Source organism: Galeopterus variegatus, unplaced genomic scaffold (assembly GCF_000696425.1).
Source record: "Galeopterus variegatus unplaced genomic scaffold, G_variegatus-3.0.2 Scaffold6618, whole genome shotgun sequence".
Classification (NCBI taxonomy): Eukaryota; Metazoa; Chordata; class Mammalia; order Dermoptera; family Cynocephalidae; genus Galeopterus; species Galeopterus variegatus.
Genome location: NW_007732729.1, coordinates 3,410 through 16,787, shown reverse-complemented (window position 1 = coordinate 16,787; position 13,378 = coordinate 3,410). Strand labels below are relative to the sequence as shown.

At 35.2% G+C, this 13,378-nt stretch overlaps 1 protein-coding gene across 1 annotated transcript in view; it reads right to left on the bottom strand.

Moving 5' to 3' along the window:
• The window catches only part of CFH (complement factor H), an 82,241-nt gene extending 77,463 nt beyond the window's left edge, over nt 1-4,778 (bottom strand). The window contains exons 1-3 of the mRNA XM_008591088.1: nt 4,639-4,778; nt 4,186-4,291; nt 900-976 (exon numbers count right to left, since the gene is read on the bottom strand). Of these exons, the coding sequence (XP_008589310.1) occupies nt 900-976; nt 4,186-4,291; nt 4,639-4,693 (238 nt within the window). The 5' untranslated portion in view covers nt 4,694-4,778. The remainder of the gene's footprint in view (nt 1-899; nt 977-4,185; nt 4,292-4,638) is intronic.
• Nucleotides 4,779-13,378: the final 8,600 nt, after the last annotated feature.

The window sequence follows — 13,378 nt, the reverse complement described above, 5'->3', positions numbered from 1 at the left end:
CCCTCGGCGGGAGTGCCACTGCGCTCCCAAGCAGCACACTGTAGCAGTGCGCCACCGGGCCAGCCCCATTGGGCATTTTTTAGTCATGAAGAATTTTAGTTTTAACAAGCATCCCGTGTGATTTCAAAATAGATGTTCCCTACAACATTTATGCCATTCCTCTCATTTCTATAGGTGAAAAAAATCTTCCATTCTCCTCTTTCGTTGACAGGATTTTCGGGTAATTATCACATTTCTTCTCTGTCTCTCTCCGCTCACTGTGGAATTAGGAAATACTGTTCTGATTGATCTCTTTCATTTCCATGATGACTAGAATTTTAGATCATTAGCTGAGACCTCGGGAACAGTATTCTATATTTTCTCATTCTCACTGTTTGCTTTGCAGACTGGTAAGAAATAGCAGAGCTCCCCCTTCCTCCCTGTCTCTTTTCAGTAAAACTAAGACGCTGCAGGAGAACTTCCCTCGGTGGAGACTGGAGGAGAGATGACTAATCCCACCCTGCACTTCAGCTCTGACCGTAGACCCCGGCATCGGCTGGTTATTGAATGAGTGCCTCACCATTAATAAAGCCAAAATTCTGATCTTTATTTAGCTAGTGATACATGTATTTCTAGTTGTTAGAATCCAAAAGGCAAGAACAATGTATTTCAGATTTTCTAATGTCTAATACTTTACTAGATCAAATCAGGCCGTGTTCATATTTGCTTATTGAAACACAAAACAGTGTCATAATAATGACGAGATAGATACCCAATCTGCAATATACTAGAAACCATAAATATATTTTGAATAAGAATATTTAAATAGAGATTTTAAGTATATTTTAATAAAAGACATTTTGAGAAATATTAAACATTTCAGATGTTGCAATATACTTGTGAATTAACTTTACGTCTACCTTCACATATGGGAATGTCATTGGTCCATCCGTCTGGTTCACATTCACGGAAATTGATACTACCCAGCATTTGATATCTGAAAACCCAAAAGTAACATAGCGGTGAGGTAATGTGTGTTTATATACAATTTCAAGCTTAGAACCATTCTGAACGTCTGCAAATTCCATTTCAGGGAAAATTAACAACATATGCATTTTTCCTTCTCCCCCCCCCCTTTTTTTCTTGTTTTTCTTTCTTCTTGTTTTTCCTTTCTTCCTCCCTCCCTCCCTCCCTTCCTCTCTTGCTTAGATTTCTTATATTTTTCTTTCTTTGTCTCATTTTTCCTTCCTTCCTTCCTTCCTTTCCTTCCTTTTTCCCTCCTTCCCTCTCTCTCTCCCTTCCTTCCTCTTTTAGATTTCTTGAATCTCTCTCTCTCTGTGTCTCTCTCTCTGTCTGTCTCTCTCTCTCTGTCTCTCTCTCTGTCTCTCTGTCTGTCTTTCTGTCTCTGTCTCTGTCTGTCTGTCTCTCTCTGTCTCTCTGTCTCTCTGTCCGTCTCTCTCTCTCTCTCTTCCTTTCTTTCTGACCTGTAGGACCTCTACATGTGCATGGGCTTGGAATAATCCTAATCCTTAGTTCATGGCAAACACATTATTATTTCATTCACAATATTCACTTTTTATTGTCACTTAATTAGTTACATTCAATAATATAATAAGCTCTATGAACTATCACCAAAACAAAAGCTGAAACGGGATAATAACCACCAGCTAATCATATGTTCCTCCCTTCCTCAGTCTCAGGCCATATCTGTATTATTGCCCTCCACAGTTCTGATATTTTCTGGACACTTCTGTCTTTCTACTTAACCAAGGATACTTCCAGAGTGGGCTCAACCCATCCAACGTTGGGCTTATGTAATGATAGTAACCAATCGAGCCTTCCCCTTGAATCCAAAATGCTCTATGCCAATGTAAGTTCCCAGGGGCAGGTGCAACATGTGAAATCACTGCCAGAGGGTTCAATATTACAATGGATGATACAGGACAAATGTTTTTTCTCTAAAAATAAATAGTGGGAAGATGTTTTGATAACCACAAGAGAGACATTTCTTAGAAAGGGCCTTTTATCAACTTCTAATTAGTTTCCCTTATCTGCAAATAAGAATTGTTCTAGTTATTACACGAGTAAAACATTCTCCTTCAAAAAATGTTTTGTCTTTTATTGTTGTTGATTTATTCTTCATCCTCTAAGGGAAGAAAACGTTTCAGTAGACTAAATGTTAGTCACAGAGCAAGAACTCCGGCATTGACTGCATGCCTCTGTGATGTAGAGAGAGAAGAAAAAAAGATTGTCGTTAAGCTAGTTCTCTAGCTCCTCTATTAGGCATGATGTACCCCCTTCCAACAAAGAAAGCAGAAGTCCTGTTCAAATTTTTCCATTTATATCAAAGATTCATCCATTCTACAAAGTTCTTTCAGATATTTGGCAAAATTCTCCACAAAGCCTTCCAGGGCCTGGATACATGAGGAGAGGGAGGCGAGAGAGAGAGTCCGTGGTTGTGGAAAAGCAATGGCTCGCGTCTCTGCAAACCAGACAAGCCAAATGCTGGAGGAACTTTCGGTAGAGCATGTTCTCAAAACCACTTACCCACAGCATAATAAAACTGGATGTCCACATTGAATATCCTGTTAATTGGCTGATATTCAACTAAAGAGATATTCAGCAGAGGAATACTGGACGGGGAGAGGGATTCGAAAAGGGTAAATTGACTGGCAGAAACCATGGGTGTATTAAACCTATGCTACCATCAGATTCCATAACTGGGTCAAAAGATTTACATTCCCTCAGACAGGTAAAAGCCTCCCTCAATAAAATTTTAAAATAGCATAAAATACTTGTGTTTGCTGATCTGAGATGATCTGAGGACTATATTTCACTGACAAATACCTAACTCAGTTGAGTGGTAGGAGACAGTTGCTTTCATGGAGGGGCCACAACAGAGTTTACCCACGAGACACACGAGATGAACAGGGAGAGAGAAGTTGAGCACAGCCAGAGTCAGAGGCAAGTGTGCAGCTAATTTCTTTCCAAAATTATAAATAATATGAATAGCCGAGATTTAGAGAATCAAGCAGAAGTCTATGAGTTTTGATCCCCTTTGCCAGGAAGTTAAAGTGGGGAGACTGGAAAGTTTAGGTCAAGATAATTGTCACCTATTTGGTTATGTGAGATAAGATCAGTAGTAATGACTGAAGGTTGGGCTATAAACGCGTTTGAAAAAGCTCCCTCAGTTAGTGGCCAAGGAGAGACTAAATTCCTAAGAACTAATACTTATTAGGTGTCTACAGTGTCCCAGGATTTCTTCCAAGGGCTTCAAGTGCGTTTCTTATTTATTTCTCCCACCAACCCCACAACTCACCTGATATGTTTCTGCTTTTGTAACTGAAGATATGGGAGTGAAGAGAGATTTTTGAAAATAGACAGAGATAGTAAGTGACAGAGTTTCTAAAGGCATGCTTGGTCCAGAGCCCGAGCTTTAAAGTAGTATAGTTTTATTGCCTCAAATCAAAAAATAATCATCATCATCATCAGATTCCATTCGTAATCTCTGGATTGTACTTATATTTATGTAGAATAAAATTCTAGTGATCTGATCCTGGTTTTCCTATGTGTGAAACTTCCTTAAATATAATGTTTTGACCTTGTAGGGAATAAGAGGAAAGAACGAACACTCAGGAGGTTCAGTGATGACATTAGTCGTGAGAACCCAGTGGTTAGTCCGAAGGCACACAGTCTAATTCTGAAAGAGTAGCATTTTTGGTCCATGTGCTAAAAATAATTTGCTGACCACATAATCTTAAGGAATAGCAATTACAAATAAAACTTATAAGCAAGTAAAACCTTGCTTCCCTTAAATTTTATAAAGTTTTGTCTGAATAGTTACCATATAATTTTGTCATAATTCCCATTGTCGCTAACACATTGTACTTCGAAATACTCTGCACATAAGAGGACGTACTGAAGATTTGCTGGGTGCACACGTATTCAAGTACATACTGTTTTTCATCCTCCCATAACTACACTAGATCAGGGTAATTATAATTCATTTTCATTTATTAATGCTATGGAGAGAATATGATATCCAAATATAATTATTTCCAGCATAGTTAATTTTTCAGTTTACTTGTATATTACCTATAAAAATGTTTATAAGAAATATAGTAACTTTATACAATAAAAATACAAATTAGTGCAGTTCCTGTTTATGATATCAATTATAAACCTCTTTTTATATTGACTACCTACCCTTCTTCACATGTATAAACAACCTTTGCACCATATTCAAACTTATCTCCTTCTGTGAGCTTAAAGGATCCAAAGGGAGTATCTCCAGGATGTCCGCAGGGCTTTTCTAAAGTAAAAAAAATAAAGATATAATGTTAGTTGTAGTATAACACAGTTAATACAGCAAACGTACTTTATGTAGGAGTTGGGGAACAATTGGATGTTGTATTCAAAGACAGTGTTGAATATAAGGAAAATTGAGAATGGCAAACCTATTATTTTATAATTGAACTTATCTGTATGCTTGATTTTGGAATTTTGGAGGATTATGACACCTTTTTAAAAATGATGATGCACTGTTTTGCATTGAAATGATGATAGTGATATAATTCAGCCAGTATTGCTATGATATCAAAATTAAGTATTTTCACAATAAAATTTTTTATAAATTTCACAAACTTATGAAGTACTTACTCTGACATATCCTTGATGGATGAAGAGCCACCCATTCTCCATTCCTGCATACCATTAAAATAATTCCAAGTGTTCTATATCCAGGGCGGCATTTATAGGTAGCCTGAGTGCCCTCTGGATATGTTTGGTCCTGCCAGGAACCTGTGAGAATTTCTGTACTTTTTCTTGGAGGAGGTCCTTTACAGTCTACAAACAATAAAAACAAAATAACTGCTTAAATTATCTATTCAAATATACAGTATATTTAGGTTATTTTTGCTTTTAAAAGCACCTATATAGTTATAGTCTATCCAAAATATATCTTAATGTATATATAATATATATTTCAGCTTACAAAAATCAAACCAAATAATTTTGTATGAATGTCCACTATGTAAAAATAACCTAAACAACTTTCCAGATGAGTAGATGCACTTTATATTATTCTTAATAATATAATAATTCTTATATTATAACAATAATAACATTATAATTATTGTCAATAATATAATAAAATTGCTGAACAGCATTCTACTATCCTTTCATTACTTGAGGAAACATTTATTGGGCACTATTCTAAGTTCTGAAGAAAAAACAATGAAAAAAACAAAATGCCCATCCTTAAGGCGTTTTTACTGTGTGATAGAAAAGTTAGTTACTAATGGTTAGTAACTCAAGTAGTAGAGTTAGGTAGATAAATTCTATTTATAAAAATAAAGCATGGTAAGATGATACAAAATTATATGGAAACATTTCAAATAGGTTAGAACAGGATGGAACAGAACAGTGTCTCTACTGCAAACTGGAAAACAGCAACAAATTGTATGTTTGTGTGCTTGCGTTGAAAGGCAAGTTGCGGGATAAAAAGGATTAAATGAACTAAATCTAAGTGGAAGAGCTTGTTGTATGCAAATATATGGTTTCTGGCCATTTCTTACCTGGTTTTCTTTGCCAACTCAGGATATGGATTAAAGATCAAGCTTTCCTTGAATGGAGGAAAGGTAATGAGGAAAGGAAGAACTAGACCAACGTTTGGAAGTTGTGTCGAACTTGAAAATTTTAAAACTTTGCAGAATCAGGGTGCTCAGCTGGAGCCTAAGTAGCTTCTTAAGGACAGACTAAAATTTTCCATAGTCTCATAGAAAAAGTCCCCAAAAGCAAAAGGGACTGCTTCAAATACCCACCTGGTATCCTCACTAGAAGATTTGCCATATTTGTTTTTTTATTAACATATTCATTATCACAAATTGTAATTTCTCTTTATGCCCTTTATCCAAAATATCACTCCCCAACTCCCTCCCCTTCCTCCCCCTTCATCTCTAGTATCCTTAGGTTTGTTCTCTCCTTCTGAAAGTTCAGCACGTTATTGTGGTCTTTTCTTTCTTTCCTACTTTCTTTCTTTGTTTCCTTCCTTCTTTCTTAGCACCCAGTTACGAGTGAGAACATGCAGTAATTCTCTTTCTGTGTCTGGTTTATTTCACTTAACATAATTTTCTCCAGGCTCATCCATGTTGCTGCAAATAGCAGAATTTCATTCTCTTTTTCTGGCTGAGTAGCATTCCACATTTTCTTTATCCAGCCATCTGTCAATGGACATTTAGATTGGTTCCATTTTGGGCTATTGTAAATACAGCTACAATGAATATTGGAGTGCAGGTGTCCCTTCAACATAATGTTTTCTATTCCTTTGGGTATATATACAGTAGTTGGATGGCTGGATCACTGGATTATGTGGTACCTCTACCTGTATTTGTTTGAGAAACCTCTATAGTATTTTCTATAATGTCTGTACTAATTTATAGTCCCACCAACAGTATAGAAGAATTCCTCTTTCCCTGCATCCTTGCCAGCATTTGTTATTCTTGGTCTTTTTAATAATGGCCATTCCAACAGGGGTGAGATGATATCTCAATGTGGTTTTGACTTTCATTTCCCTAACGATTAGTGATATTGAGCATTTTTTCAAGTACCTGTTGGCCATTTGTATGTCTTCCTTAGGAAATGTCTATTCAGCTCATTTGCCCATTTTTTAAGTGGATTATTTGGGGGTTTTTGTTGTATAATTGTTTGAGTTCCTTATAAATTCTGGATATTAATCACCTGTTGGATATATAGTTTGTAAATATTTTCTTCCATGCCATAGGTTGTCTTTCTGCCCTGCTGATTGTTTTCTTTGCTGTGCAGAAGCTTTTTAATTTGATATGTTCCCATTTGTTTATTTTTTTCTTTTGTTGTTTGTTGTTTTGAGGTCTTATTCATAAAGTCTGCCCAGTCTCACTTCCTGGAGTGTTTCCCCTATGTTTTCTTTTCCTAATGGTATGGTTTTGTGTCTTATATTTACATCTTAAATCCATTTTGAGTTGATTTCAGTGTACGATGGGAGGTACAGGTCCAATTTCATCTTTCTGCATATGGATGTCCAATTTTCCCAGCACATTCTATTGAAGAGGCCATACTAATGGTTAGTAACTCAAGTAGTAGAGTTAGGTAGATAAATTCTATTTATAAAAATAAAGCATGGTAAGATGATACAAAATTATATGGAAACATTTCAAATAGGTTAGAACAGGATGGAACAGAACAGTGTCTCTACTGCAAACTGGAAAACAGCAACAAATTGTATGTTTGTGTGCTTGCGTTGAAAGGCAAGTTGCGGGATAAAAAGGATTAAATGAACTAAATCTAAGTGGAAGAGCTTGTTGTATGCAAATATATGGTTTCTGGCCATTTCTTACCTGGTTTTCTTTGCCAACTGTTAATTCTTCCAAGCCAAGATCATGGTAGATCTTATCATCTTTTTTATGTCCTCTTTAATTTCTTTCAGTAGTGTTTTGTAGTTCTCATAGCAGAGATCTTTCACCACCTTGGTTAAATTGATACCTAGATGTTTTACTTTTTTGGCAACTATTATAAATGAGCTTACTTTCTTGATTTCTATTTCTGTTAGCTCATTATTGGAGAATATAAGTGCAACTGATTTGGGGGCATTTATTTTGTATCCTGAAACATTAACGAATTTATTAACCAGCTATAGGAGTTTTTTGATAGAGTATTTAGGTTTTTCTCTATATAGTATCCTGTCATCTGCAAATAGGGACAGTTTGACTTCATTTTTCCAATCTAGATGCCCTTTATTTCTTTTTCTTGCCTGATTGCTCTGGCTAGTATCCCCAGTACTATGTTAAATAGAAGTGGTGAGAGTGGCCATCCTTTTCTTGTTCCTGTTCTTAAGGGAAAAGACTTCAGTTTTTTCCCATTCAGAATGATACTGGTGGTGGGCTCGTCACAGATAGCTTTTATTGTGTTGAGATACTTCCCTTCTATACCTAATTTGTTGAGAGTCTTTATCATGATGGGATGTTGAATTTTGTCAAACACTTTTTCAGCATCTATTGAGATAATCAAATGGTTTTTGTCCTTGAGTTTACTGATGTGATGTATCACATTAATTGACTACCATATGTTGAACCATCCTTGCATCACTGGGGTGAATCCCACTTGATCACAGTGTATAATTTTTTTACTGTGTTGCTGTATTCTGATTGCTAATATTTCATTGAGGATTTTTGCATCTATGTTCATCAAGTATATGGGCCAGTAATTTTCTTTGTTTGTGTGTGTGTGTGTGTGTGTGTGTGTGTGTGTGTGTGTGTGTGTCTTTATCTGGTTTTGGTATCAGAGTTATGTTGGCCTCAAAGAATGTGTTTGGGAGAATAGCTTCTGTTTCAATATTTTGGAATAGTTTGAAAAGAATTGGCATTAATTCCACTTTAAAGGTTTGATAAAATTCAGCCGTAAAGCCATCCAGACCTGAGCTTTTCTTTGTTGGAATATTGCTGATTACCACTTCAATCTCATTGCTTGTTATTGGTCTGTTCAGGTTTTCTACCTTTTCTTGATTTAGTCTGGGTAGTTTGTATGTATCCATAAATTTATCCATATCTCCCACATTTTCATATTTGTTGTCACACAGTTTTTTATAATAGTTTGTAATGATTCTTCATATTTCTGTGGTATCAGTTGTAATGTCTCCTTTTTCATTTCTGATTTTTGCTATTTGGGTTTTTTCTTTTTTTGTTAACTAGCTAATGGTTTGTCTATTTTATTTATCCTCTCATAAAACCAACTTTTTGTTTCTTTGATATTTTTTTAACACTTTTTGAGTCTCGATTTAATTTACATCTGCTCTGATCTTAATTATTTCTTTCTGTCTACTACCTTCAGGAGTGGATTGTTGTTTTTCAAGTACTTTGAGGCATGATGTTAGGTTGTTTTGAATGGAATGTTTTCCATTCTTTTGATGTAAGTATTTATTGCAATAAATTTGCCTCTTAGTACTGCTTTTGCATTATCCCACAGGTTTTAGTATGATATATCTTTATTTTCAATAGTTCAAAGAAATTTTTTGATTTCCTGTTTAATTTCTTCTTGGACCAGTAGATCATTCAGGGGCCTATTGTTTAGTTTCCATGTATTTGTACAGTTTCAAGGGTTTTGTTTTTTATTGATTTCCAGCTTTAGACCATTGTGTTCTGAAAAGATACTTGGAATGATTTTGATTTTTTAAAATTTGCTTAGATTAGATTTGTGACTCAGTATCTATTCTATCCTGGAGAATGTTCCATGTGCTGTTGAGAAGAAAGTATATTCTTTAATTTGGGGGTGAAATGTTCAGTATATATCTGCCAGGTCCAGCTGGTCTAAGGTCTAGTTTAAGTCCTGTGTCTCTTTGTTGATTTTTTACATGGAAGATCTGTCATACTGAGAGAGTGGAGTTCTGGTCACCCACTATTAATGTATTAGGGCCTATTTCTTTCTTTAGGTCTAAGAGTTTTTGCTTTATATATCTGGATGCTCCAGTATTGGGTGCATATATGTTTATGATTGTTATGTCTTCTGGCTGGATAGATCCTTTTATCATTATACAGTGGCCTTCTTTGTCTGTTTTTATATTTTTTTGGTTTAAAGTCTCTTTTATCTGATATAAGAATAGCTACTCCTGCTCATTTTTGGTTTCCATTTGCATCTTTTTCCATCCCTTCACTTTTAGTCTGTGTGTCTCTCTACAGGTAAGGTGTGTCTCTTGAAGACAGGATATACTTGGGCCTAGCTTTTTAATCCAATCAGTCAATCTGTGCCTTTTGGATGGGGAGTTTAATCCATTCATATTTAGAGTAGTTTATTAACAGGTGTTGTTCAATTTTTGTCATTTAATTGCTTTTCATTTAGATGTTTTAATTATCTTTTAGACATTACTTCCACTTTTATTTCTCTTCTTTAATGTTAGTTGGAAATTTGAGGTTGCATGATTTAGCTTACTCTTTCTCACTGGCATTTTTGTTTAAATGGCAGGTATTGTTCTTTTTGTGTATCTGTAATAGTGATCATCATTATTCAAATTCCAGATGCAGGACTCCTTTGAGAATTTCTTTCAGGGCTTGTTGTGTGGGGGTTAACTCCCACAATATTTGTTTGTCTGGGAAATACACTATTTCTCCCTCATTTCTGAAGGAGAGCCTTGCTGGATAAAGAATTCTTGACTGGCAATTTTTTTCTTTTAGTGTTTTGAATATATCATTCCACTTTCTTCTGGCCTGTAGGGTTTCAGTCAAAAAGTCTGATTTTAGTGTGATGGGGGTTCCCTTATAGATGACTTGTTACTTTTGCTGCTTTTAGAATTCTCTCTTTGTCTTTGAGCTTTGCAAATTTGACTATAATGTGTCTTGGAGAGGATTTTTTTGGATTGAATCTTTTTGGGGATCTTTGAGCTTCCTGGATCTGAAGGTCTGCATCTCTCCCTACACCTGGGAAGTTTTCTGTTATTATTTCCTTGAATAGGTTTTCAATGTCTTTTCCTTCCTCCCTCTGCCCCCTTCTGGAATATCCACAATTTGGATGTTAGAGTACTTGAGGTTGTCTGCTATCGCTCATAGATTTTCTTCATTATTTTTAATGTTTTCCTTTTTTTTTTTTTTTGTCTGCCTGTGTTATTTTGAAAACACCATCTTCAAGATCTGAAATTTTTTCTTCTGCTTGCTCTAGTCTGCTACTCAAACTCTCAGTTGTGTTTTTTATTTCACTGAGTGAATCTTTCATTTCTAGGAGTCCTGCTAAACTCTTTTTTAAGGTATTTATCTCTTTGAAAATTTCTTCCTTCATATTTCAGGTATTTTTTCCTGTTCCCTTGTGTTCTAAAACTGAGTCTTCTTTTATTTCTTTGAGCTTTCTTAAGATCATAGCTCAGAATTCCCTTTCAGACATTTCAAGGATTCCCTGTTAGAATTTGAGCATTACTGTATTCCTTTGGTGGTGTCATATCTTCTTCTTTCTTTGTAGTTCTTGTATTTTTTTCATTGATATTTGGTCATCTGGTAGAGGTCTTGCTTCTTCTGCTACTCTGGGGTTGGCTATAAGGATAAAGATTTCCTCCTCTATCCGCAGGCTCTTCTGGTGACTCTTCTTATATCAATGTATTCAAGTGAGTGGTAGATTTGCTATGGCTGCTACTGTGGTGGTGAATAGTTCTTGTGGTGACTGAAGGTGTGGCCATAGACTGAGCCCCTGGTGCTGTGCAGGTCTCAACTCACTTCAGCACCTGCTAGGCTGTGTGTGCTTCCCTTCCCCCCAGGGCCTTAGACTGAGCCCTGGTACTATGAGAGTCTTGGCTCACCTCGGCTTTCTGCTGGGCTGTGGGGGCTTCCCTCCTGGCCTTAGACTGTGCCCCAGTGCCACATGGTTCTCAGCTCACCATGATGGCTGCTGGGCTGTGCACACTTCCCTTCCCTCCCGGGCCTTAGACTGAGCCCTGGTGCCATGAGGGTCTTAGCTCACCTCCACAAACTTATTAAAATTGAAGAAAATTTTATGTAGAAAAATCTAAAGTAAACTATAGAGAGACAAAAGTGCATAAATAACAACAAACAAAACAGAGTATAATAAGTGTGTGGTGCAGAGCCAACTTATACAATGTATGTCTAATTGGAGATTCAAAAGAAGAGGAGAGAATGCACAGAAGCAACATTTGAAGGAATAAAAGCTCAAAGGTTTTCAAAATTGATAAAAGAAATCAACTCTTCAAAATCTTAGCAAACTCCCAAAAGGGAATATACAAAAAAAACTATACTAAGGCTCTGCTGAAAACCAAAGATAAATGTTAAATCTTAAAAGCAAACAGAAAACATTTCTTTCAGGAGAACAGTAAAGATAACAGCTAAGTCTATAACTGTAAATACTGAAGCCACAAAACAATGTCTTGACATTTTTAGAGTGTGAAAATAAAATGTCAACAGAAAACTCTAGATCTGGTGAAAATATACTCCAAAAATGAATGAGAATAAAAACACACTCTCAAATAAACAAAAGCTGAGAGAATTCAACAATAGGAGACTCACACTATTAAAAAATACTGAAGAAACTTCCCTGGGATAAAGAAAACTGATCCCAAATATAAGCAGAGAAGCCCATAAGAAATGAGCAGAAGTGAAAAAAATAAATATGTGGATAAATTAAAAGACTATGGAAAAATAGTCTAAATCAATAATTATAAATATTAAGCTATGTATGTCTTACCACATTAAAAAGAGAACATTTAATATTTAATCAATAATAACCATGTTTTGTAGTGTTTACAACAAATTCAAGAGTAAAACATGTAACAATAATAGCAAAAATGTCAGGAATAAGCAAGAGGAATTAAATTGTGATGTTTTAGCATAGTTTAAGATGTGGTAAAGTTATTAATTTAGGGTAGACTGTAAAAATTTAAATATGCTTTTTTTAATTGCTAAGGTTATCACTAAAACAATAATATTGATATATAGATATATAATAAACTAATAGTAAAATAGTAAAGAATATTTAATTAATGTAAAACAAGGCAGGAAAGGAGTAACAAAAGAACACAGAAGAAATGAGACCAGAAAATAGCAAGATGTTAGACTTAACTGTATCAGCAATTACATTAAATACAAATAGATTCACCTCTCCACTTAAAATACAAAGACTGTATGACTGGATAAAAAAAAAAAAGAAAACCCAAGTATATGATGATTACTTTTTATAAAATTGGACATACAGGTCAAAAGTAAATGATAAAAACTAATATACAATGAAAACATTAATGAGAAGAAGAATGGTGTTATGCTAATATTAGACAAAAAATTTAAAGTAGTAAGGATTGCCAGATAAGAAGAAAGTCATTTGATAACATAAAGAAGTTACTTGAACAGACAGATGTACTAATGCTAAATGTGTTGAACAGTGTTCACTGGAGCTGGCTCATACTGACTCACAGGAGCCAATTATACATGCCTCTTGTGTTCACTAATGTCATGTTGGTAACTTGAAATTAACCATATTGTGAGGATTTACATCATGGAAATCAGCAAATTCCACAAATCAAGGGTTTTGCCTTTCCTTTTTTGAGGGGTGGCAGGAATAGTTGGGTGTTATACATTTACCAGCATGCCACTGTGCATAGACTATTAATATATGTTCAAAATATAACAGAATTAGGAAGATAAGCAAACAAATACATCATAGTGAGAGATTTAAGCACACCTCTCCCTGTCTCTGACAAACAAGGAAAATGAAAAATAAGAATATACACAAGATGAAAAACATTATTAACCAAATTGAGCTTTTTTACATTTACAAAACATAGCCTTCAATGACTGCAAGATACATAATCATCCCAAAATGTATATTTTATGTATGAACATGTATGTACATAGAACATTCATCAAAATAAACCATAAAGCAA